Source organism: Stegostoma tigrinum, chromosome 1 (genome assembly GCF_030684315.1).
Source record: "Stegostoma tigrinum isolate sSteTig4 chromosome 1, sSteTig4.hap1, whole genome shotgun sequence".
NCBI classification, from domain to species: Eukaryota; Metazoa; Chordata; class Chondrichthyes; order Orectolobiformes; family Stegostomatidae; genus Stegostoma; species Stegostoma tigrinum.
The window spans coordinates 140,131,283-140,159,268 of record NC_081354.1 but is presented as its reverse complement, the minus strand read 5'-3'; the positions used below and the strand labels follow the sequence as shown (position 1 = coordinate 140,159,268).

General features: G+C 42.0%; 1 protein-coding gene across 1 annotated transcript; it reads right to left on the bottom strand.

Annotated features, from left to right (window-relative positions):
* Positions 1 to 838: 838 nt before the first annotated feature.
* creb3l3l (cAMP responsive element binding protein 3-like 3 like) lies at positions 839 to 26,750 on the bottom strand. Its single transcript, XM_048541114.2, has 10 exons — positions 26,649 to 26,750; positions 23,719 to 23,850; positions 21,798 to 22,110; positions 20,157 to 20,269; positions 15,533 to 15,625; positions 11,677 to 11,783; positions 11,173 to 11,241; positions 10,405 to 10,489; positions 6,206 to 6,293; positions 839 to 4,109 (listed from the first exon to the last, which is right to left on the bottom strand). The coding sequence occupies exons 2-10, from the start codon at positions 23,848 to 23,850 to the stop codon at positions 3,721 to 3,723; spliced, it is 1,389 nt and encodes a 462-aa protein (XP_048397071.1). The 5' UTR covers positions 26,649 to 26,750; the 3' UTR covers positions 839 to 3,720.
* Between the last annotated feature and the right edge of the window lie 1,236 nt (positions 26,751 to 27,986).

Genomic DNA, 27,986 nt, shown 5'->3' with positions numbered 1-27,986 from the left:
AAACAAGGGAGTCACGGAGAGAGTGGTCTCTCCGGAAAGCAGACAGGGGTGGGGATGGAAAAATGTCTTGGGTGGTGGGGTCGGATTGTAAATGGCGGAAGTGTTGGAGGATGATGCGTTGTATCCGGAGGTTGGTAGGGTGGTGTGTGAGAACGAGGGGGATCCTCTTAGGGCGGTTGTGGCGGGGGCGGGGTGTGAGGGTGTGTTGCGGGAAATACGGGAGACGCGGTCAAGGGCGTTCTCGATCACTGTGGGGGGAAAGTTGCGGTCCTTGAAGAACTTGGACATCTGGGATGTGCGGGAGTGGAATGTCTTATCGTGGGAGCAGATGCGGCGGAGGCGGAGGAATTGGGAATAGGGGATGGAATTTTGGCAGCAGGGTGGGTGGGAGGAGGTGTATTCTAGGTAGCTGTGGGAGTCGGTGGGCTTGAAATGGACATCAGTTACAAGCTGGTTGCCTGAGATGGAGACTGAGAGGTCCAGGAAGGTGAGGGATGTGCTGGAGATGGCCCAGGTGAACTGAAGGTTGGGGTGGAAGGTGTTGGTGAAGTGGATGAACTGTTCGAGCTCCTCTGGGGAGCAAGAGGCGGCGCCGATACAGTCATCAATGTACCGGAGGAAGAGGTGGGGTTTGGGGCCCGTGTAGGTGCGGAAGAGGGACTGTTCCGCGTAACCTACAAACCGAGTATGATAGAGTGGGGAATGGTAATATGACAGTTACAGCTAAAAAAAACTCAGCTGAAGGTAACTGTGTGTAAAATATTAAACAGTTCCTAAAACAAGGTTCAGGTATTCCAACTGAGCGGACTATAAACAGATCATAAGAAAATATGGGCTGTAACAATTTTTATTTTAGATTTTCAACTTATGCAATTCACTGAGTGCTTTTAACTGATGTACACTGGGCTTCCATACAGTACTTTTCACTTTTAATAGTTATTTACAGATACACAATATATTTACATGCCTAATAGCTGCCAGCAAGCACAGAGTCAAATTCTATGATGTGTATTTCCTATATACTTACACCCCATCCTTCTGCAAAACAGACAAATCCCAACTGAATCATTTCTGTTTTTGATTTCAGGCCACAGTTGATCTGATTTAAAAAAGGATGAAGCCACTTTGAAAGCAGCTAAAAGAATAGAGGAAAAATAAAAGTAGTTATATGGTGCCGTTAACATTAGAAAGCATCCCATGGTACTTTAAGACCAGGCAGGAAGATAGGGCAGTAGTTCAAGAGCATGTTGATGTTTGAGGAAAGGCAATGGCCTTGTACAATTAATCGCTAAGATCATTAGCCTGGACGCCGAGATCATGTTCATGGCAGATGGTGGAATTTGAATTCAATAAAAAAATCTTAAATTAAAATTAAAAGTTCAATAATGACCATGAAACCATTGTTGATTGTTAGGAAAAACCCACTTTTAGGGAAGGAAACTGCCATCCTCACCTGGTCTGGCCTACATGCGACTCCAGGCCCACAACAATGTAGTTAACTCCCAACTGCCCTCTGAGTAATTAGAGATGACAATAAATGCTGGCCTAGGCAGTGACCCTCTCATCTATGAATGAATAAAAACAAAATGTTGAAGTCTGGCTTCTTTAGGGGCTATGAGAGGGGAAGGAAAAGCAATGTGAGGAAGAGATGGGAAATTAATTACATTGGACTGTGGTTTGGTGAGGAACAGCTTGATTACAGGACATGAGGTCAAAGAACATGTTGGTGAGGAATGGGGGTTGGGAAACCAGGTTGTGTGCTCAGAGGAAGTGATCTGGCCTGTCACTGGAAGCCTGCCAGTCTTTAGGTACAAAATGAAATTGTCAGCTTAGTGTAACAGAAAATGAACATCTTGCAGGAAGATAGCATATCCCATCAAAACAGTAAAGAGAGGGGTTACTGCACCATTCAGAAGTAGGTGAAAATCTCAAATTAAAGCCAGACAGTTCAGATCTTACATAAAAAGGCAAAGCAGGTGATATGATATATTGCCTAAGAGAATCTCACAAATACTGAAAAACCGAGTGCACTGAAATTAAAACCTCTGACTTTAAATGGAATTCCTAAAGGCTGAGAAACATTTGTAGGATAATCAGCTCTTTCACTGCGAAGTCTAACATGGTACAGCAATTTGATCTTATGAAGATTGATAACATGTTGCTGCATGTAGCATTGCAAATGCCTTGTAATCTGAATGTCACAAAACCATCACTAAACGCAACAAACTTTATGTTTCTGTAAATGTAGAAGTATTATCTTGGATAGCCCTTCTTCATTAATTATTAAATGATAAAGTTACTTGCAGACTGAACCTATCCAAGACTTATAATAGCACCTCCAGCGGTGGGGAATGTCAAGCCGAGTTGATAGCACTGAAAAGGTAAAGGCAAACAAAATAAGAAATTGTGATTAAAAGGCCAGCGTGGGTTCTGCTGCCTCAAAATTTCAACTTCAAAATGTTTTGAAATTACTACTGACCCATCAATCCCTTAACGCAGTAGTTCAGGCATTAATCATCAGATTTTGAGTATACTTTACATGATGGGTAGCAAAAATCAGGAACACTTTTCCCTAAAAAAGCTGTCGAGGTTAGATACATTGGTAATTTCAGCATTTAAATTGATAGATTTTTGTTAGATCAGGTGGAAGTGGGTAAATGAAATTAACACTCAGATCAGCCAATATTTAGCTGAATAGTACAATAGGCTTGAGTGGCCGAATGGTTTACTCCTGTTTCTTGTCATATGTCAAAATGTCAAATGTCATATTTCACAATCACATACTAAACTTGTGATTAAGCACCAAGTTATACGCTGGACTGTTTTACAACACAAGGCAAGGTTAACAGAAACAAGGAAGTGCTGGTAGCAAATGGGGCAAGAGAAAGAAATTTAGATTGTAATGTTCCACTTTTTGATAATTTTGAAGCATAAACATTTGATGCCAAGATGAGGCTGTTGTTCATCCCATCAGATGAATAAGTACTGAGAGCAGTTGTGCCTTGGTATAATACTCTGTATGAATGATTGCGAGAAGCATGGTTAAAAATAAGTCAGGAGCTAATAGCTAGATAATGAACAGGAAATGAATACATAGTAGAAAGAACACACTGAAGGAAGAAGTATAATAAAGAGATGAGCTTCACAAAACTCTGTCGCCATCGCTGTAACAATACATTGCAAATGGGCAAAGGGAACTGCAACAAAGGCAAGAAGGGTTGCTTGAGAGATTTAAAGAAAAGGGAGTTGATTCTTTCAAACAAACAAATCCTGGTGCACATTCTAAAACACACTGCATTTCAAATGGAGTAATACAACACGATGAATCAGCAGCTCAGGAACTGGAGAGGCTACTTCTAAGAGGAACTTGAGGAGGGAGGAAACAGGAAACACATGTTCAAAATATAGAACAACATTTCTAAAAGAGTTAGATGAACTTATGAACCCATAACATGATATTGCAGTATTTAATTATTTGTACTGGCTACAAAACATAATGTTGGTAACTGCCACTTTATCATACTAAAGGGACTATGCAATTTATAAAAATTAAAAATAAAAGTCAACCCACTCCCATAAACGATGCTGAGATTTTTTAAATTATTAAGTAAAAGAGCAAACCTCCATAGTATCTATGTACATGAAAAACACGTTCATTTTACTCCTCCATTTCAAAACAAATTATGTACAATTCATAATTCACTGACAGGAAACACTCTGCTACATTTCATCTGACCGTGGATGTGCTTTTATGATTACTGTTGCAGTATGCTCTGTCCAGTTTGGTGTGTTCACTGTTGAAGGAGAGATGCCATAGCCACCGCCTTTTTCATTTCCCGATGCCGCCCTGCCCAGGCTTGTGTCATCTTGGGTGGTAGTTTTCACTATTCTATCTATATCTGAAGAGGAATTGCTGTTCAGAGTTGACTTGATTGCCAAGTCAGAAGCTTCGGGTGTGCTGTTCTGACTTCCTGTCAATAACGTTGGAGGAATTTCTTGATCTAAGCCTGGATTCTTTTCCATTTTGTCTGAATCAGCATCCGGATTGTAGGTGTTTGGCACCACACGTATGTGAGACGATTCACTGTCGAGTAAAGTTCTGGAAAGAACTATAAATTGAGGAAAGGAACTAGTCATTTTACTCCATAAAGCAATGCACACATTTCACAGAACTAGATGATTTGCAACAGCCAGTATAAAGCAATTTCTTATTTTGGGTAACAGTTTACTGAATATGCTGCGTGAGGTCAGGAAGGAGAGATCCTATCCAGAGTAAGACATAGCCTGAGTTAATGTGTAGTTCAGCGAATTTGGGAGCAGCATGAGAATTTGGTGCATAGGGGAAGAGGTGTTTTTGACTTGCTTTTTTTTGGCTCAGCGTTAAAAAGATTTTTTTTTCCAAACAGGATAAATAGAAGCCTAGGATCAGGTGTGCAGCAGAGTGACATCACAGATAAAGCATACGTTCATTGGCTGGTGATAGCTACTAATACGACAATCACTGATAGGTCACCTTCAGATTGAAGGTAAATAGGGGTAATTTATACAGGCTACCTTTGAACAAAACTATACACACCCTAAATTTATAGATTTTATTTTACATTATAAATGTGTTAACAAGATTATTTTCAGACAATGGATACAAACATCATTGGTTTATTTTTTGAAACCAGGTAACATAATGAGTTTACACAGCTGTAACTCCAATAGAACAGCTGTGTTAACATCAGTAACAGTTACAATAAATTGGTTGAGTTTTATTGAAATAGAGCATCACTGCTGAAATAAAACCATTCAAACTCATATCAAATTAAAGAAGCTTTTTGCACACAAAGACTCATATTTTCTGGACAAATTTCTAAGTAAAGTACTCTTTGGGTTTGTAGTAGTTGCAGTTCTGAGGAGTTAAGCTGTAGAAGCAGAAGTAGGCCATTGAGTCTGCTTTGTGATTCAGTGAGATCAAGACTAATTTGATAATCTTGAATTCCATTTTTCTCACGTTTCCTCTTAACCTTTGATACTCTTCGTAATCAAACACCTGTCTATCGCAGCCTTGAAAATACTTAATCATCTTGTCTCTACAGCTCTTCACAGTCAAGAATTCCACAAATTCCCCATTACCTCTACAACACCACAAGAGAGGAAATTCTCCTTAACTCTGTCCTGACCCTTTTATCGGAGATTATGCCCTCCGAACTTTTTGGTCCCATAACATTGAAGAAACAGCTGTGGAAAGTGCTGATTTACACCTTTCAAATTGGACACGTGACATGTATGACAATATTGCAAAGTGTAAAGCAGCGAGTTTTGCCTCATATATACAGTTAGGAACACAGGGTATAGAACATAGGAGTAGGTCATTTGGCCCTTGGAGTCTGCTTGACCACTCCATCCATGGCTGATTTGGTTGTGGTCTCACATTTACTTTCCTGTGAGCACCCCATAATTCTTGACTACATTGTTCATCAAAAACCTGACTAGTTCATTATAGAATCATAGAATCTCTACAGTGTGGAAACAGGCCATTTGAGCCATCAAGTCCTTGCAACCCTCTGAACAGAATCCCACCCAAATGCACAAACCCCACCCTATCCCATAACTTTGCATTTCCCATGGCTAATCCACCTAGTCTGCACATTCCCGGACACAATGGGCAATTTAGCCTGGCCAATCCACCTAACCTGCACATCTTTGGGAGGAAACCGGAGCAGACGGAGGAAACCCATGCAGACACAGGGAGAATGTGCAAACTGCATGCAGACAGTTGCCTGGGATGGAACCAACTCAAGGCGCTGGTGCTGTGAGGCTGCTCTGCTAACTACTGAGCCATTGTACCAACCATTCCTGATTAAATTTAAAGACCCAGTCTCCTCCCGGCACTGAAGGCGAACAGCATTCCACACTTGAATGACTATTAAGGAAACAAAACCCCTACTCATCTCTATAAGAATTCAGTATAGATCCCATGTAAAATTGAAGTTTCCAAGAAACACAACTTTGCTGCTGATTTTTTAAAAATCATGCTATTTTGAAGTTTAACGCTTCTTCACTCTTCACCTCGGAAACCTGGTGCAGGTGTTTAGCAATATCTGAACAGGCGAGTATGAACTGAACGAATGGCCATTAAGCAGTGCAAGAATTCAAAGTCAGGTATTTCAGCCAAAAGGACTGATGTTTTCATAAATTGTTTTAAAAAAATTCTCACCACTGTATGACTCGTCCTGGGACCCCAGCTTTGCACCAAAAGGGTTGATACTTGGAAAAATGATAAGTGTAAACGACAACAGGAATACCTAGGGGAGAACGGAGGCAATTAAGTTTGCTGGTTATTGATAAATGGAACAATACAATGCAGATAAAATAAACAAAAAGACAGTGAACAGCAGTTCACATGAGTGTATGGGCACTTATAATGTGCTAATTCAGCAGAAATCCACAATCTCACGCGTCCTGCTTAAAAAATTGGAGGATAACATAGAGCAATGAATAGATGAATAAAGCAGAATAAAAACATTTAAAGGCCCCATCTGAATATATCTTTCAGCCTAATCTAATGCTGACAAGAGCTGGAAAATTTGAAACAGAATGGTCAGTACAAAAGCATTCATTTAAAACACTTAACCAGAGAATTATTTTCTCTGTTGACACTTTTTTTCAGTTGTTATCTGGAACTTCACCTCACTGTTACACTTTATGTCGGCAAGTACCCATTGGTTACCTGATTCTACGGTTGACAGCACAGCTATTCTGGATTATACTACACTTCCAAAATCACAACTGTTCACCACTGGCCTTCATTCACCACATTTGTGCAGCCACCAATTTGCTCAAGCACTGCCACAGCCCTGATCCTGTTTGCCGCAGCCTCAGTAGAAGTTCTCACACAATGGCTAGTCCCATCTCATCCTTCAATAAGGGAGAAACTCTCCCAACAGCTTCTTTTCTTTACTACAGACGGACAATCTTGCTAAATCCATCTCCCTGTTGCTCCCACATACCTCATCTCCAACAAGTGGAGTCATGGTCCAGTGAGTCATGGAACAAAGCATCTGCTGCAAACCCCCTTTTGACCAGAACATCTGACCACATTTCCTCTACAGTTATCTACTCGCCCTGAATTCACACCTTGCTTTTGTTTCTCTTTCTCCCACCATGCCCTTTTCAAGCTCTTATTTGCACGAGGCCCGCCTCATGTTCTCGCTATCCTTTACCTGCTAACTGCCAACCAATCTCCCCTCCTGACCCTTTAGCCACCCATGTTAACCAATTTCTCTCATTGGGCATTATCCTCGATCCTTAAAATCTGCCGTCATCACCTCTATCCTCATAAAAAGCTAGTTCCACAGTGCCTGCAAATGAGCTTCTCATTTAAAAATCTCCCCCTCGCCCCAAAGTCCAAGAATGTGTTGCCATCTCCAAAACAGAGCTCATCCTTCCCAAGATCCATGTTCAAATCAATTCAACGGCTGTCCCTGTTACAGTGCAAAGATAGTTCTTCCCAAATTCAAAAAGAACATTCAATGACAGAGGTAAATTACTCCCCTCATTTTTCTCAGTGCCCCTGCAGCCTTCAATACAATTGACTACACCATCCTCCTCCAAAATCTCCTCATGGTTGATCAGCAGAGTGGGACTGCACACCCTTTTTTGTTCTATTCATTTTGTGGGATGTGGGCGTTGCTGGCTGGCCAGCATTTCTTGCCCATCCCTAGTTGCCCTTGTGAAGGTGGTGGCAAGCTGCCTTCTTGAACCACTGCTGTCCTCCTGCTGTGGGTTCACCCACAATGCTGTTAGGGAGTGAATACCAGGATTTTGACCCAGCGACAGTGAAGGAACAGTGATATATTTCTAAGTCAGGATGGTGAGTGACGTGGAGGGTAACTTGGAGGTGGTGCTGTTCCCATACATCTGCTGTTCTTGTCCTTCGAGATGGTAGTGCTTGTAGGTTTGGAAGGTGCTGTCTGAGGTTCTTTAGTGAATATCTGCAGTGCATTTTGTAGATAGTACACACTGCTGCTACTGAGCATCAGTGGTAGAGGGAGTGGATGCGATGCCAATCATGTGAGCTGCTTTGTCCTGGATGGTGTCAAGCATTGAGTGTTGTTGGGGCTGCACTCAATCAGGCAAGTGGGGAGTATTCCATCACACTCCTGACTTGTGTGTTTTGGATGGTGGACAGGCTTTAAGGAGTCAGGTGAGTTACTCGCCACAGTATTCCTAGATTCTGGCCTGCTCTTGTATTCAGTGTTGATGTGGTGAGTCCGGTTGAGCTTCTGGTCAATGATAACTCCCAGGATGTTGACTGGGGGGGAATTCAGTGATGGTAACACCATTGAATGTTAAGGGGTGGTGGATAGGTAGTCTCTTATTGGTGATGGTCAGAGCCTGGCATTTGTGTGGCACGAATGTCACTTGCCACTTGTCAGCCCAAGCCTGGGTACTGTCCAGATCTTGTTGCATTGAAACACAGACTGCTTTGGTGTCTCAGGAGTCACGAATGGTGCTGAACATTGCGCAATCATCGGCGAACATCCCACTTCGGACTTTATAATGGCGGGAAGGTCATTCATGAAACAGCTGAGGATTGTTGGGTTATGGGCATTACTCTGAAGAACTCCTGGAGAGATGTCCTGGAGCTGAGATGATTGACTTCCCACAACCACGACCATCTTCCTATCTGTCAAGCATGACCCCAACCACCAGAGAATTTGCCCTCTGATACCCATCAATTCCATTTTTGCTAGGATGTCTTAATGCCACACTTGGTCAAATGCAGCTTTGAACTTAAGGGCTATCACTCTCACCTCACCTCTGGAATTCAGTTCTTTTGTCCATGTTTGAACCAAGGCTGTAATGAGGTCAGGAGCTGAGTGGCCCTGGCAGAGCCCAAACTGGGCGTCACTGAGCAGGTTATTGCTGAGCAGGTGCTGCTAGATAGCGCTGTGGATGACACCTTCCATCACTTTACTGATGATCGAGAGTAGACTGATGGGGCGGTAATTGGCCGGTTTGGATTTGTCCTGCTTTTTGTGTACAGGATATACTTGGGCAATTTTCCACATTGCCGGGTAGACACCAGTGTTGTAACTGTGATGGAACAGCTTGGCTAGAGGAGCGGTAAGTTCTGGAACACAAATCTTCAGTACTATTGCCAGAATGTTGTCAGTATCCAGTGTCTCCAACCATTTCTTGATATCACGCAGAGTGAATTAAATTAGCTGAAGATTGGTATCTGTAGTGCCAGGGAGCACTGGGGGGAGGCTGAGTTGGATCATCCACTCAGCACTTCTGGCTGAAGATTGCTGCAAATGCTTCAGCCTTATCTTTTGCACTGATGTGCTGGGCTCTTCCATCATTGAGGATGGGGATACTTGTGAAGCCTCCTCCTCCAGTGAGTTGTTTAATTGTCCACCGTCATTCATGACTGGGCTGCAGAGCTTAGGTCTGATCCTTTGGTGTGGGATCGCTTAGCTCTTTCAATCACTTGTTGCTTTCACTTTTTGGCGTGCAAGTAGTCCTGTTTGGTGGCTTCACCAGGTTGTTACCTCATCTTCAGGTATGCCTGGTGTTGTTCCCTGCATTCCCTCCTGCACGGTTCCTTGATCTGTGGTTGATCCCCTGGCTTGATGGTAATGGTTGTGTGGGGGATATACCGGGCCATGAGGTTACAGATTGTGCTGGAGTACAAGAGTACAATTCTGCTGCTATTGCATTTTGCACAGTGATAGTTCCACACAACATGATGGAGGTTATTCTCAATATGAAGGCGGGACTTTGTCTCCACAAGGACTATGCGATGGTCGTTCTTACCGATACTGTCATGGACAGATGTACCTACAGCTGGCAGATTGGTAAGGATGGTAAGGAGTGAGGGGAGGTGGGGTTGCAGTTTGAAGGGCAGGTAATGTGGCAGCACTTGAATGGCCAGGACTTTAAGGGAAGATAGGAACAGGAAGGCTTCAGATTGTGAAAGGGAGCTTGGTTCAGTAATACAGGCTTCCATGATCGACTGAGAGAGCAGATTTGATAGGCCAAACAGACTAACATTATATGTCATTAGCTAATATATTATTCATGACACCATGAGTGTTTATTTTGTAAAATAACCTTAGATGTGGCACCTTTTTGAGAGCCTTTTGAATTACATCACATCTACTAGCTCCCCCTTTATCATGTTGTTTGTTACTTCTGCAAAGAACGCTTAATAAAGTAGTTGAACACTGTTTCCCTTTCACAAGATGATTTCACACTGTCTGATAGCATTTTAATTTTCTAAATGCCATGGCATTACCTCCTTCAATAATAGACTCTGGCATTCTCTATAAACAATGCTGACTATTGAGCAAAGCAACACTGTTAATCCCAGCTCAGACACATTCAATGTGCTATTTAACTTATACTTACCATTATGCAAGTACTGATGTTAGCACTTTTGGTTGTGGTTTGTTTAAGCAATGCTTGCAGCTTCTTTAGCTGTTCTATTAGAGACCTATTGTAAAATAAATCAGAAGTGATTGTTACCTTTACTGTATTACAAAATACAATAAAATAGCTGGAGAGATAAAAACAGTTTCTTACTCAAGCCTTAGGTTATAGTTTTGCTTCAATTGGTTATCTTAAAGTGAGGTACTTGCATCATAATATAAAATATTCAAATATAAATGAATAAGAATAGGTACAAGACACAACAAAGTATTGTGCAACTGGTTTATAAGTGAGAAAATTAAAGAGCTAAAATTTAATTTACCAGTTGATGATCAAGTTACCCGTCAATTAGCAATCTTACAGCCACAGATTTCTACCAAACGCTTATATGACTGATATTATGTATGGGGAGAAACAAAATGGTACTACAAACAAGAACAAAAATGTCCCAACGTAGTAATTTCAGACAGTTTATGAAGGAGCTAAATTGTCTTAGATCCCATTAGACTTTAATTTACTGGCTTGTCATGTGAATCACTGAATGTCTAAAATTGTCTTGCTCTAATTTTCTTTCTTAAAATAAAACTAAATTTCTTTGGTCGTTGATGTAACAAATACTAGTATAGTGAATTCAATGTTTTTCCGATGGTTGACAGCTACCTAATATCAGTATTATGTTCAGCATAAACGAACATTGCATTCACAAGTATATTAATATTATAAACTTATCTCTGTGGCACTACGTACATATTTTGGCTTTCAAGATGCTGCACCTTCCTCTGCAGCTCCTGATTTTGAACGGTGCATGCTACAACTCTGCAATACAGAGAAACATAATCATTATTTTAGATTATCCACAGCCAAAGATTAGACACACAAAGTCTGCAATCAGAAGGAATCAAGGAACGGAAGTAAGTTGAAATGTAAGTAGATTTCCTGCAAACATTAAATGCTCATTTTAAAACCATGCAATAAATTACTATCTTTGACTCTTAATAAGGAACAGTGCAGGCATCATCCAATGCAGATTACTAAAACCTGCATTACTATTACCCGGAGTGTAACTAATATGGTAGTTTAATTTTTTACATGTTCTCTGGCAATATATACACACACATAGCTACAAAACATTTTAAAATTATCTGAACAACTTACAGAAATATTACTTTATCTGACTGCAAAGAATGCTGCCTCAAAGTGTTAATTTAAAAAAACCAGTTTCCAGCAGGCTTAATATCTGTACGTTCGTACCGACTCTCCAAGCCATCAATGTAATTCTTTTTCTTTTTGCGACTCTCCTGAGCAGACTGTTTGTTTCTGATCTTTCTTCGGATTCTTTTCAGTGCTCGTTCTTCTGACTGTAACAATAATGTAACGTAAAATGTAAAAAAAAACATAAAAATCAACTAAATACAAGCTAGACTACGTTGATCATTTTACCTACCAACTTAGGTAACTTTAGACAGTCTGAATTTCAGAATTATCCCTTCCATGGAATAACTCCAGACTCTGTCTCACTGAGTGAACTGAAAGGCACTTCCTTTGTAATTTCAAATCAATAGTGTAGCTTGAATGTGCTGGATCACTGAGTGGATAATTCAAATTGGCCCTTTCATCACATTTACAAGCACACCCATGATCCAGTACGACATTGTGTCGAAAAGGATAGGTTTATGACCTGTACCCAGGTCACTCTTGAATGAGCTAACAGCAGTATGCCAAAATAGCCAAATTCATTGTTCTCTCTTATTTGCAACGCCTGCAGTTAAAGTTTCTGAGATAGGTGCTAAGTATAATGTCAGTTTGGCAATTTTGGTTTAAGTTATATCCCTTTTTAAGAAGTGAGGAGATAATGTGATGTGGAGTAAATGACAGTTTTAGCACCCAAGACAGTTTCATGAAACTTTCAGTTCAGCGTTAAGGAAACATTAGAACATAGAAAAAGGCCTTTCAGACCCTCAAGAATATTCCTCCGTTCTGCCTGTTCATGGCTGATTATGATCTTAAAATCCATTTATCTATCTTTAAAATTAAAGCAAAAAGATTGCTTAGGCAGTTATCTAACAGAAGCAAAAATAAAATCAAATAGAAAGGGCTTAGGAGAGCTATAAGGGGGCATGAGAAAACCTTGGCAGATAGGAACAAGGAAAACTCCAAGGCTTTTTAGATGTATGTGAGGAATAAGAGGATGACCAGAGAAAGGGTAAGGCCAATCAAGGATTGGAAAGGGAATTTGTGCACAGAGCCTAAAGAGACAGGAGAGGTCCTTAATGAATACTTTTCTTCGGTATTCACAACCGAGAGGGGCCTGGTTGTCGGGGAGGACAGTGTGAAACAGGCTGGTCGGCTAGAGGAGGTAGATGTTAGTAAGATGTACTAGGAATTTTGAGGAACTTGGAGATAGATAAGTCCCCCGGGCCTGATGAGATTTATCCAAGGATTCTGTGGGAAGTGAGGGAAGAATCACAGGGCCTTAGGCGATGATCCTTTTGTCCTCACTGTCCACGGGTGTAGTGCCGGAAGTTTGGAGAGTGGAAAACGTCATTACCTTGTTCAAAAAAGGGAATAGGGATAACCCTGGAAATTACAGACCAGTTAGTCTTACTTCAGCGGTGGGGAAATTGTTGGAAAGGGCTCTGAGAGATAGGAATTATGACCACTTGGATAGGCACAGTTTGATTTGTGCTCGTCAGCATGGAGTTGAGGGGTAGATCATGCCTCAGAAACCTTATTGAATTCTTTGAAGAGGTGACCAAACATGTGGATGAAGGTAGAGCAGTGGATGTGGTATACATGGATTTAAGTAAGGCATTTGATAAAGTTCCCCATGGTAGGCTCATGCAGAAGGTAAGGAGACATGGGTTAGGGGGAAACGTGGCAGATTGGATTCAGAATTGGCTGACCCTTATAAGATAAAGGGTGATAGTGGGCAGAAAATATTCAACATGGTGCTCAGTTATGACTGGTGTACCACAAGGATCAGTTCCGGGTCCTCTTCTGTTTGTGATTTTTGTAAATGATTTGGATGTAGGAATGGAAGGGTGGATTAGTAAGTTTGTGGACGACACAAAGGTGGGTCACATTGTGGACAGTGCGGAGGGCTTTTCCAGGTTACAAAGGGATATTGATAGGATGCAGAGCTGGGCTGAGAAGTGGCAGATGGAGTTTAACCCTGAAAAGTGTGAGGTGATTCATTTTGGAAGGGAAAACTTGAAAGCAGAATGAAGGGTTAACAGAAAGATTCTTGGCAGTGCGGAGGAGCAGAGGGCTCTCGGGGCTCATGTCCACAGTTGCCTAAAAGCTGCCACCCAGGTGGATAGAGTTGTTAAGAAGGCGTATGGTTGTGTTGGCTTTCATTTATAGAGGGATTGAGTTCAAGAGCCGTGATGTTATGCTCCAGCTGTACAAAAGCCTGGTTCGACCACATCTGGAATATTGTGTCCAGTTCTGATCACCCCATTACAGGAAAGATGTGGAAACATTGGAAAAGGTACAGAGGAGATTTACCAAGATGTTGCCTGGAATGGAGGGAAGGTCTTACAAGGCAAGGTTGAGAGCGCTAAGGCTTTTCTCTTTAGAACGATGAAGGATGACAGGTGACTTGATAGAGATGTATAAAATGATCACAGATACAGATAGAGTGGACAGACAGAGGCTTTTTCCTAGGGTGGAGGTTGCTATTATGAGAAGACATAGTTTTAAAGTGAGTGGAGGTAGATATAGGGGAGATGAGAGATGTAGGTTCCTCACTCAGAGAGTGGTAGGAGCATGGAATGCATTGCAGGAGAGGGTGGTGGAGTCGGCCTCATTAGGGGCATTTAAGCAGCTATTAAATAGGCATATGGATGATAGTATAAAGGTAGGGGTGGAGGTTAGATAGACCTTAGGTTTAGGGTAAAAGTTCAGCACAACATTGTGGGCCAAAGGGCCTGTACCGTCCTCTACTGCTCTATGTTGTTCTAAATTGTAAAACCTTGTTCTATATGAATTTGAAAGTGCTCAACAGAAGTTGAAAAGTTACATCAATACTCCATTCATTCCGTAGTAGTCAACATGAAACTCTTTATCGTCAGATATTGGATTATTTCTGCAAAAGATTCAAGTACGTAACATTTTAATCAGAAAATATATCCAGAGGGTGGATGTGTTATTGTCATGGAAAAGACATTGGACTAGTATCCTAGAGGCTAGACTGGTGTGCTGAGGACATGGGTTCAAATCCCACAATGGCACCTGGTGGAATTTAAGTGCAATTAATAATATAAACAGCAAAATTTGATAATACAGCACAGTAATACTCTGGGAAATGCCACCAATGGTGTCATCACAAGACAAGTCTGGTGACAGGAAAGGCTGTCCTTCAGTAGCACTCTTACCTGTGTCAACTTGCCTACATTGAAACGCTAAGTCACTCAAATCTCCTCGCCTGGTGGGACAAACATAGAAACATACAAACATAGGAAACAAGAACGGGATGCCATTCAGCCCATAGAGCCTGCTGTATCATTCAACACTATCACAGCTAATCATCCAACTCAATAACTTGTTCCCACTTTCTCCCAATACCCTTTGATCCCTTCAGCTCTAAGAACAATATCGAATTCCTTCCTGAAAACATTCAATGTTTTGGCGCCACTGCTTTCTGTGGCAGGGAATTCTACAGGCTCACCAGCTACTCATAAACCTGACACCAGACTCCCAAAGCAACTACACTACTTGGAATTTGGTTGTGGTCAGTGACTCCCAGTTGAAACACTACAGGGATCCTTGAAAAAGGTGAATATGTTCACCGACTCACATGGAAGATGACCCTGGCTTAAAACTGACCAAAATGGAGGTGGCTTACTCTGGAGCATGAGGAGCTTTGTTTGGGAACAGCAAAAGCAAAAAACAAAGCATTGGAGGCAAGACTTACATTTCCAACAACCTGTAGATTCAGATGAGAGTCTGCAGATCTCAAAATGAACTTAGAAGCCAAATCAGAGCCCATTGAACTGGAACGGAAGCAAATCATCCTTGAGCCAAAGGGCCAACTAAAGAGGAGGCTAATGCAAAATAAAACCTGAATTCTCTCTCTTCAGTACCGAAATCATGAAGTTGTTCTGACCTTTGTGAGGGGAAGGTGTGTGGGCAACTCCAAACCATCCTTGGCCAGAAGTCGTCTTTCTTCATCTGTCAAAACCAGATTTTCAAAGCAAAGCTGGAGAAAGAAAAGTATTAAGAGGTCATGTCTTAAGCACTTCAATCAAATCTTTCTGATAAATAAATAATTTCTTCTGACAAGTACACTACATTACCATTTCCAGTACATAAACACAATGAGGTTTGGAGCATCATGGGGCCAAGGTGGTTAATGAGTACTTGTTTTCACAAACTGAGGGATTATGCAGAAATTCTAGTTGCAGAGATGAAGTGTGAAATATTAGACAAAATAAGCATAATGGGAAGGGATGTCCTAGGTGAACCAACTTTATTCAGGGTGGATAAATCACTAGGGCTGGGTGAATTGCAAATGCATAGTTAAAGAAAACCATTTGAGGAAATAACGCATGCTCTGAGGATCATTTTTGAATCCTCACTAGGTACAGGCAAGGTACCAGAAGACTGGAGTTCTGTGAACATTGTAACATTATTCAGAAAAGTCTGAGGGTCAGACCAAATAATGAAAGGCTACTTAGTCTGACCTCAGCAAATTGCTAAACTCTGGAATCAGTACAGTTCATTTCTGTGAGGAAGTAACAAGAAGGATTGATGGATATTTTCTACATGGATTTCACTAAGGCACTTAACAAGGTCCCACATGGCACACTGATCAGAAAAAGTAAAACCTGTGGGACATTTGGGAACGGTGAATTGGGTCCAAAATTAGTTCAGTGACAGGAAACAAGGGGTAATAATCACAGAGCTTTGTATAAATGGAAACAAGTTTTCAGCGGTGTTTCACAGGGCTCAGTGTTTGTAGTATGTATTAATGATTGAGATGTAAATGTGGAAGGCATGATTAAGAGACTTGCAAGTGACACATAAATTGGCCACGTGGTCAACTGTGAAGAGGATGCTATGGACTGCAGGCTGCTTTCAATGGTTTGGTTGAATGGGCAAATAAGTGCCAAATGGAATTCAATCCAGAAAAGTGCAAGGTTATGCACTTAGTGAGGGCAAACAAACATGAGGAAAAATCTTTTCACCCATAGTGTGATGGATATCTGGAATTTCCTGGTCAGTTTGATGGTTGAGGCAGAAATACTCAAACCACGGAAAAGAAATCTGAGGAGCTATGGATAAGGTATTGGAAAGTGGAAGCAGAATGGGTGGCTAGTTTACTTAGTTGGCACAGACATGATGGGCTGAATTTCGGTGATGTAACTTTTCACTTGTTCTATGGTGCTTCAGGCAGAAAAACCTCACATGTCAGGAACATGAGGTGCTAGTAGACTTAAATGAATAGTTTCATTAGCATTTTTAAATTTGAATGGCTCGGCAAATCCAAGGAATAAAGTCTGAATTAAACATAAATATGAACCCACCTTTTCAGAGTGGCTTATCCAGACATACCCAAGTCTGCTATGATTAAACTGGAGGCAAACACATTTCTAGCTAGCTTGGGTTGCAAAAGATTTACCAATTGGATCCACCCAGATTCAGGTTCATCTCCATCAAGAATGCACAACATAAGATTCCAAATTGCAGTTAGAAGCAGTATATTTTGTTACAAAGCGGCTATCTGCTAATTGGCACCTTCAAATGAATAAGTTGAGAGTGCTAGAACTATATAAAAGGTAGAAGTCAGACCACACCTGGAATTCTGTGGAACGTTTTGGTCCCCTTACCCAAGAAAAGATGTCCTGACATTGAAAGGAGTCAGAAAAGGCTCACTAAATTAATCCAGGACGTAGAGGGAGGTTGAATAAGTTTACAATAATGAGAGGAGACCTTATTAAAACATACAGAATTCTTAGGGGACTTGACAGAATAGATGCGGAGAGGTTGTTTCTCGCCGTGGGAGAGTCTAAGACCAGAGGGCGTAATGTCAAAATAAGGGGCTACATATTTAAGACAGTGGTGATGAAGAATTTCTCTCAGAAACTGTAGGGGCGGCTGTAGGGGCTCAGTTGAGTATATTCAAGACTAAAACAGACAGATATTAATCTGTGATAATGGGAACTGCAGATGCTGGAGAATCCAAGACAATAAAGTGTGAAGCTGGATGAACACAGCAGGCCCAGCAGCATCTCAGGAGCACAAAAGCTGACGTTTCGGGCCTAGACCCTTCATCAGAGAGGGGGATGGGGTGAGGATGCTGGGATAAATAGGGCGAGAGGGGGAGGCGGACTGAAGATGGAGAGAAAAGAAGATAGGTGGAGAGGACAGTATAGGTGGGGAGGTAGGGAGGGGATAGGTCAGTCCAGGGAAGACGGACAGGTCAAGGAGGTGGGATGAGGTTAGTAGGTAGGAAATGGAGGTGCGGCTTGAGGTGGGAGGAAGGGATGGGTCAGAGGAAGAACAGGTTAGAGAGGCAGAGACAGGCTGGGCTGGTTTTGGGATGCAGTGGGTGGAGGGGAAGAGCTGGGCTGGTTGTGTGGTGCAGTGGGGGGAGGGGACAAACTGGGCTGGTTTTGGGATGCGGTGGGGAAGGGGAGATTTTGGAGCTGGTGAAGTCCACATTGATACCATTAGGCTGCAGGGTTCACAAGCGGACTAGGAGTTGCTGTTCCTGCAACCTTCGGGTGGCATCATTGTGGCACTGCAGGAGGCCCATGATGGACATGTCATCTAAAGAATGGGAGGGCGAGTTGAAATGGCTCGCGACTGGGAGGTGCAGTTGTTTATTGCAAACCGAGTGGAGGTGTTCTGCAAAGTGGTCCCCAAACCTCCGCTTGGTTTCCCCAATGTAGAGGAAGCCACACCGGGTACAGTGGATACAGTATACCACATTAGCAGATGTGCAGGTGAACCTCTGCTTAATATGGAAAGTCATCTTGGGGCCTGGGATAGGGGTGAGGGAGGAGGTGTGGGGGCAAGTGTAGCATTTCCTGCGGTTGCAGGGGAAGGTGCCGGGTGTGGTGGGGTTGGAGGGCAGTGTGGAGCGAACAAGGGAGTCACGGAGAGAGTGGTCTCTCCGGAAAGCAGACAGGGGTGGGGATGGAAAAATGTCTTGGGTGGTGGGTTCGGATTGTAGATGGCGGAAGTGTCGGAGGATGATGCGTTGTATCCGGAGGTTGGTGGGGTGGTGTGTGAGAACGAGGGGGATCCTCTTAGGGCGGTTGTGGCGGGGGCGGGGTGTGAGGGATGTGTTGCGGGAAATGCGGGAGACACGGTCAAGGGCGTTCTTGACCACTGTGGGGGGAAATTTGCGGTCCTTGAAGAACTTGGACATCTGGGATGTGCGGGAGTGGAATGCCTCATTGTCGGGGCAGATGCAGCGGAGGAATTGGGAATAGGGGATGGAATTTTTGCAGGAGGGTGGGTGGGAGGAGGTGTATTCTAGGTAGCTGTGGGAGTCGGTGGGCTTGAAATGGACTTTAAGGTATTCATGGGTTTATGTGGAAAAGGCAGCAATTGGGAGTTCAGTGTTTTCTGATCAACCGTGATCTCATTGCACTGGTGGAGCAGACCTGATGGGCCTACTTCTGTCCTAAATTTTTTGTTCTTATAAAATTTGTTCAGTCTGATTTTCATGAACCATGAACACCCACAAGTTGTACCCTGTCTGCAGAGCTGATCAAGAGGCCTGTTCATAGGCCTCAGTAAATATTGCACTTGAATTTCTTTTTAAATTCATTTATTGGATCAGGGTGTCAGTGGCTTGGCCTCATCCTTAATTACTCAGACAGCAGTTATGTTTCAACCACATTATTATAGGTCTGTGTATATAGGCCAGCGCAGGAAAGCCTGGCAGACGTTCTTCCCTAAAAGATATTAGCAAACTAAATGGGTTTTTACAACTATTGCCAATAGTTATTAGTTGTCATTAGGCTACATTTTAATTCCAGATTTCTTTCTTAAATTCAATTTTCACCATCTACCATGCTGAGATTCAAACCCACAACAAACAATGTTAAGAGTAAAAACAAAGTTATGGAGAAACTCTGCATTTGTGGTCAAAGTTGAGTCCAATGTGACCCTTCTTCGCAAGACCATCTGAGTTTCTCCAGTACACAGTTTTTATTTCAGTTCCCCAGCTCCCACTGTTTTAAGAATTAGTCCCTGGTTCTGAATTACTAGCTCCGTGACTTTGTCATAGCAATGCAGGACTTCCATCCAGTTGCACTGCCTGCATCCACCCTCTCTATAGTGTGTGTTCACGGTAGCAGGTGAAGGATGCTCTGTGACCATAACATATTGATGATCTACTTTGTTGCACTAATAAAAAATGCAATACAATGGATACTTTTCATCCCACTCGGCCTGATGGTAGAGATGAAGAAACACTCAAAACAGAACTCCCCCTAGGAGCGGAGCAAACCAAATTTGAAACAAGGAAACTGAGCATGTTTCAACATGTACAGTCACATTTACAGCTTTCACTTCTTTCCAAAAGGGCTTGTCCACCTCATGAGCAAGCTATGATGGCTGGATTACAACGATGGAGGTGGAGAAAGAAAATCAGGCATTTCATTTTGTAAGAGGCCACGAAACTTCTCTGTGCCCACCAAGAGAGATGTTTTGCTAAATATGTTTGAATCAAAGTATGCATTTGTGGGATTTTAAATAGACAGACATTCTCTTACTTGATTTGTTTTATGGTTTTGCTGCAGATCTTCAATGGTGAGAGTTACCAGGCCAGGGCTTTCTTCCACAGGAATAACTTGTGAGTTTTCGATCACAAACTCAGATTCCCACTCTATGGTGAATGAAGATTGATGTTTGAGATGTTAAAATAATTGTTATGCACCAATTAGGTAACCAGGTTAATAGAAGCACAATTTCACTAGCTTTAAAACTTATGGAAAGAAAGGATATTTTGCACGGAACAGGATGACTGGGGAGAAACCAGTTTAAAACTCAAATGCTGCCCATTTCTTGAACCCATCTCCTACAAGACAAAAGTGACACTAGTGACTAGACTGAAGATAAATCATTAACACTGGAATGTGGGCATTTTTAGCAAGGAGAGTGCTTGCTTCCCATCCTTAATTGATTTGGAGGTGGTGGTGGTGGTCAGTGCTGTTAGAGTGAGCGGCTTTGTTGGTGGATGGGGTCACAAGCAAAAATGACTGTTTTGTCCTGGATTGTACTGAACATCTTGACTATTGATGGAACTGTGGTTATCCAGGAAAGTGGGAAGTATTACATCACTCCTGTATTACTCCTGACTTTTGCCATCTAGATGTTGTACAGGTTTTCGGGATTCACCACAGGATTCGTAGCCTCTGAACTGCTCTTGTAGCCACAGTACTTTTATGGCTTATCCAGTTCAGTTTCTGGTCAAACCCTAATGTGTTGGCTGGCATGTTCAGTGATGGCAATGCCATTGATCTCAATGGGAAGTGGTCAGATTCTTTCATTCTAAATGGTCATTGCCTGATACTTGTGTGACAAATGTATCTTGGCACTTGTCAGCCGAAACCTGAACTTTGTCCAAGTCTTGCTGCTTGTTAGCATAAAATACTGAGACGTTATGAATGGTGCTGAACACTGTGCAATCAGTGAATGATCCCACTTCTAACCTTATGAGCATACACCTGAAGGAAGATACATGACAGCCAAGCTTAGCCAATTGTAAGAAAAATTGCAAAGATGATACCTGAGCAGAAAGCAGAGAACAATTAGGAAATATTGAACTGGTTGGGACTTTTCTACAAAATAGTTTCAAAGGTGATCCAAATTAGACATAAAGATGATATTTTTGACTTGAATTTTCTAAACCTGAGCCCCATAACTATAAGACAACAAAATGTGAGGCTGGATGAACACAGCAGGCCAAGCAGCATCTCAGGAGCACAAAAGCTGACGTTTCGGGCCTAGACCCTTCATCAGATGAAGGGTCTAGGCCCGAAACGTCAGCTTTTGTGCTCCTGAGATGCTGCTTGGCCTGCTGTGTTCATCCAGCCTCACATTTTGTTGTCTTGGAGTCTCCAGCATCTGCAGTTCCCATTATCCCCCATAACTATAAGATGACCACATATAAAAGCAATAGGAATTCAGGAACACCTTTACTCAGCGGTGAAAATGTGGAAGTTACTTTCACATTGAATAATTATGGTGAATATCAACTGTATTCAAAGGAAAAGCTAGATAATTGGTTTAAGCAGCATTTGTTCAACCCACTTACCACATTGATTTATGTCCCTGGATGACCTGAATATACTGCAGCCCATACCCATGTACAGCTAAGTATTGACAAGGTAAGAAAATCTGTTAGTACTAACCTAAATCAATTGAGATGTCAGTTTCTGTTGAAGGATTCTCAGTCCTTACGCTGTGCAAACAATTGACTTCTGTCTGAGCATCCTGGTGAAGTGAGTAGTTATGGTCAGAATGTACGACTTCAGAAAATGATGGGCTATCAGTCAGTGGAGCATCACTGCTTGATGGGCTATCTTCCTGACCGCAATTGTTGTTGTTGTCTTCTGATATTCCGCTGTCACTACCTAATGGAGACCAGGATATTGTGTTGGCATCATCCTCAAAAGAGCCGATGATGGAGTTGAAGAAATCCTCAGTGTCATTGTCATTCAGTATCTGCAAATACAGGCAAAGCAACTATATTATCGTGTGACAGTACATAGAAAAATATTAACAGATCATTTGGACTAGGTGAGGAGAGAAAGAAACCATTGCTTTCCCACATGATCCATAACTGGGCCGTTATTGCTGTTTCTTCCAGATTGGTGGTTTCAGTGCTGAAAACAGATACTTGAACCAAGTAAGCATGTGATCAAATACAAGGGACAGCATGGTGACTCAGTGGCTAGCACTAATTCCTCACAGCGTCAGGGACCCCGGTTTGATTCCAGCCTCAGGCAACTGGGTGGAGTTTGCACGTTCTCCCTGTGTCCGCGTGAGTTTCCTCTGGGTGCTCCCGTTTCTTCCTATGTCCAATGATGTGCAGGCTAGGTGGGCTAGTCATGGGAAATGTGGGTTTACGAGGATAGGGTGGGGGATTGGGATTGGGTAAGATGTTTGGAGGGTTGGTGCAGACTCAATGACTGAATGGCCTCTTTCTGCTCTTTCGGGCTTTTATACAACTATGAAAACATTTTTATAATTTAAACCTTAAAGCTTTGAATATTGTGGCTTTGCAATTTCCTACCATGACTGTGGCAGGTTGGGAGTGCTAACCATCCCAGTGCTCCAACTCAGATAATCGATATAAATGCTGTCAATGGTCCCCCAGCAGCATTTCTGTTTCTTTTCAAGGATCCAATATGGAAACAGGTGATGCAGAATGGCTTTGGCAGGCTTACAGCCTTCTATGACAAAGCACAGATAGCAATTTCAGGTACTGGTCAGAATTTGTTTCATTACAAAATAAATTACCTCTACTTGACTATAATGGGCGGAAATAATTCAATTGTGATTTTTTGCTTGAATGCTGAGTAGATATATCTGCCACTTTATATGTTAGAATACTGTCCTGTTTAGAAGGCTCCAGGTTAGATGTGTAGGTTGAGTTAGCATGCTAGTTGAATTACGATAATCTCAGTAGCCCTGGGAGTTGGGGGGTCCTTTAGCCACACTCAGTAATGATACAGGCACAAAGAATTGACATTAGGTACCACAGAAAAACCAGCAAATAGAGTCATAGAGTCATACAGCATGGAAACAGACCCTTCAGTCCAAGTCAACCATAATCCCAAACTAAACTAGACCCACCTGCCTGCATTTGGCCCATATCCCTCCAAAACTTTTTAATTCACATATTTATCCAGAAGTCATACAGTCATATGGATGTACAGCACAGAAACAGACTCTTCAGTCCAATTTGTTCCTGCCGACCAGATAGTCCAAAATATCTAGTCCCATTTGCCAGCATTTGGCCTATATCCCTCTAAACCCTTCCTATTCAGATACCCATCCAGATACCTTTTAAACGTAATTGTACCAGCCACCACCAACCTTGGCATCTCATTCCATACACACACCACTCTGTGAAAAAGCTGACCCTTAGGTCCCTTTTATATCTTGCCCCTCTCACCTTTCAAGTTTCACAATATCTTTCCGGTAGCAGGGAGACCAGATTGAATGCAGTATTCCAAAAGTGGCCTAACCAATGTCTTTCAGAACTAAATCATCTCACATGCAGGTGAAGAAGGAAGGGAGAAAAATACATTAGGATTAAACACTTACATCATGCTCACATAGTCCCCAGTCCATCATGAAATTGGACCCATCACCAAACTCTTCACCTGGAAGTGATCCAGACTGCTGCTGAAACAGCAACTGCAGCAACTCATTATCAAGATCATCAATAAGAGACATCTAGAGAGGGAAGAAAGATATACTTTAACAAGAAATTTAATTGTTTTTGAATGCAGGCCAGAGTAATAATCCTATTAGAGTAGAACCTTAAGATCTATGACATATGAGTATCACACAAAGATTCAGCTATCTAATTAAAAACTGGGTTAATTAGAAATGCACAGAACAGGCTTTATTAATAGGGGCATATAGTAGAGTAAGGAGGTGATACTGAATTTTGAGAAGACACTTGGGAATACATGTATAGTTATGGGCATCATCCTGGTAGAAGGTACAAGATTTACCAGATTGATTCTAGAAGTGAGAAACTTTAGTAATGAGAACAGATTATTCTCCACAGAGAGAAGAAGGCTAATATGGAAACAGGGTAGAAGTTCTCAAAATCATTAGGGTCTGAATAGAGTGGAGAGGGAGAAACTATTCCTACTCATAAAAAGGATTAAGAATGAGACAGCACAGATTTAAAGTGATTTACAGAAGAATCAAACGTGGTGAGAGGAAAAGAAAACTTTTTTCACACAATGAATGGTTTGAGTCTGGAATGCACTGCTTGGAAATGTGGTGGAGGCACTCAAGAGGGCATTATTTCTGTTTCTATTTAAATAATTATACAATGTGCAAAGATAATGGGAAAAAGCTACAAAATAGCATGTAATCATGAGGCTCTTTTGGAGAGCTAGTGTAGACATGATGAGCTGAATAGCCTCCCTGTATACTGTGAGGCTTGTGATTCTGTGTCATATGATAAATATTTACACAGATACATGCAGATCCTAGTGTATATAGTGTACATTTTGTGCATAATCCTCAAATAGCATTTGCTGCAATCCAGTTTGGAGTTCACGGGAAATTCCTACACTTTATATGCTAACTTTTACTGTAATTAAATTGTTGGATATTGGAGCGCAAACAAACATTTATTTTTGCACCCGAGGACATCAAAACCAAATGATGCTCCCCTGTCAGAAGTCAGTATTCTCAATTATGAAATGATTCTTATATATAAGAAATTTGACAAATGCCCTGGAAGCTGAGTAGCTGCAATTACATGCACCCAAGGATGAGCTGCCTGAAAGCCTTTTTCAGTAGGAAACAAGCTTGCTGCAAATTCCGGTTGCTGTCATTCTCAAGTCATGGCAACTCTTTTACTGGTTGAATGACAAACAGATTTGTTGAAGTTAGAAGTGAATGTTGCTCCTGTTGGTGGATGTATCAATCAAGAAGTGGGCTCTTCCACATTCAAGTAGGGCCAGAGAGAGCAGAAGGAGTAGCCTCTTCGGTCTGAACTGGATTATTAATTAGCACAAATAAAAGATCTATTGGATGGGCAAATTTGCTTCTGTTGTCATATAGTCATTGAGATGTTTCGTTCTGTGATTGCTGCAGGAAGCACTTTTACACATGGAAATCACTGTGGAAAGGATTTGACTGTAAATTTTGACTCAATATCCATATCAGGAAGAAAATCCAAAGATTCTCTCCTTTTTAATAAAATGCCACACTTTATTGCTACACAAATGTCATGATTTAATCAACAGGCACTCAGCTTAATTTAAAAATTCCAAACTAACAAAACAGATCAGTACAAAATGTTTTTAAAGCCATAATGAGACTGCTGAAATTACCTTTCAGTCAGAAAGCAGGATTATATCCCTCAAACAGTACAGTATCCAATGCACAAACAGAAAGACAGTGTAGAAAATGAAATATTAAAAGGGATGGGCAAACGTTGAAGTTTGAGGAAGCATCACTCATCCCAAAACGTTAATTCTGATTTTTCTCCACAGATCCTGCCAGACCTGCAATACCTTCGCCAGCAATGTCTACTTTAGTTCTAAGTTTGTGTTCAATTATCTAACGACTATTTTAATAATGATATTTCAATGAATAGGACCCAAACCAGTACTGGGATGCAAACGTGAATCCAAATCTTAACTATTGCAGAAAAAAAATATCTTCAAAGGCCGTAGGGCTACTCAGCAATCATCGGTTTTCCTTTAACCGGATGTAAAACAACGTATAACGCAGTTGTTACGAATCGATGAAAAAAGAAATTGTCACTCATAAGTGCGCAAGTATTTCAAAGCTGCATTCAAGTCAACGCCTGTCACTGCTTTTAACAGATGAATGCATGAAAATCTGCTTTCAAAGCATGGTGGTGGATTGAAATGAGGAAGAGATTTATTATTAGATTGAGAGCAGGATTACTTCCTGGAATGAACGTGTACAATCTGCTCCAGGAAGATCAAGTTTTAAACTTGAAACGACTGAGAACAGTTTTCAGTCTTCGCTAAATGGAAAGGGATTGCAACCCAATAAAAAGGTGACATATTTCGATTTGTTTACAGTAAATAAGAACCAACTGAATGATAACCGTTCCCACTCGCTTCCCCATTGAGGGCGATTCGCTACATCTCCCATTTCAGACACCTGCACTGTGAGCATTTTCCCCTGGTTAGTCTCCCACCCTCCCGGGTTACTGTGCCCTCACCCTCGGGTTACCCCGTCCTCCCCTCGGGACTGTTCTGTTCCCCCACCCGGGTTACCGTGTCCTTCCTAGGTTAGAGACAAAAAAAACCGCAGATGCTGGAATCCAAGCAGGAGGCTGGAAGAACACAGCAAGCGAGGTAGCATCTGGAGGAGTAGCGTACGTTCAGGATATTACTCTTTGCTTCCGTGAAAAGGATTATGCACGAAACGTACACTGCTCCTTTCTTCCAGATTCTGCCTGGCCTGCTGTGTTCTTCCAGCCTCCTGCTTGTCTGTTCTGTCCTCCTCCCCAGCTGCTGCTGCCTTACCTTACTCCTCACTGCACGGTCCTCTGTGTCCTCGCCGGCAGCCGATGTTTCTCTCCGACAGCAGATTCCAACAAGGCAAAAATGACATCAAGTCACCGGAACTGCGGGCGCTACAACAGCTCCCTGGGTGATGTAGTTCCTCACACCCTCCCTCTGCTAACTTCTAGAGATCAACTCACGGCCGGAGAACTACAGCGCGCTGTTCATCCACACAGATACTTCCTATAGCTTTGCACCATCACTGGAAATCCCGCCTCTCCTCGACTTTCATTGGTTTTGCATGGTGTGAGTTTGCATTTGCGGATAAGGTATGGAAGACATCAATCAACCTGTTTTCCTCAACACTAAACAAGAGGGTGCGGGAAATTCCGATTGGTACAGCTAAGTATTGAATAACAAAAAACAGAAATTGGTGGAGAAACGCAGCGTCTGTCAGCATTTGGACAAAGCAGAATCAACGTTTGGGTCTGTTGACTCTTCATCAGAAGCACTTAAACATTGAATAAACCTTTTGATCCAAGAGTTACATCATGTAAATTTGGTGTGGTTCAGGTGAGGTACAAAGTAGTAAGGAGACGTAGGGTTAGTTGAACAGCAAAGAACAAAATGTACCATTTTTGGAGGACCTTTATTTAAATAGCTACGTCGAGTCATAGAGCTGCACAGTATGGAAACAGACTTTATAGGAACTGCAGATGCTGGGGAATCCGAGATAACAAGGCGTGGAGCTGGATGAACACAGCAGGCCAAGCAGCATCTTTGGAGCAGGAAAAACTGACGTTTCAGGCCTAGACCCTTCATCAGAAACAGACTGTTCAGTCCAACTCATCCATGCTGACCAGATATCCTAAACTAAACTAGTTGCATTTGCTAGCATTTGGCCTCTATCCCTCTTAACCTTTCCTATTCATATCATCATCCAGATGCCTTCGTCAGGCAGTTCATTTCATATACACACCACCCTCTGCATTATTCATTTACAGGATGAGGGCTTCGATGGCTGGGTCAGCATTTATTGACCATCCCTAATTGCCCAGAGGGCAGTTTTGAGTTGACTGCATTGCTGTGAGTCTGGAGTCAAATGTAGGCCAGACCAAATAAGGGTGGCAGTTTCCATTCCTAAAGGACATTAGTGAACCAGATGAGTTTACCAACAGTTGGCAATGGATTCACGGTCATCATCAGATACTTTATTCCAGATATTTATTGAATTCAAATTCCATCAGCTGCCATGGCAGGACTCAAACCCAGGTCCCAAGAACATTAAATGGGTCTCTGGATTAACAGTCCTGTTATAATACCACTAGGCCATTGCCTGTCCTCTAAGTTACCCGTTAG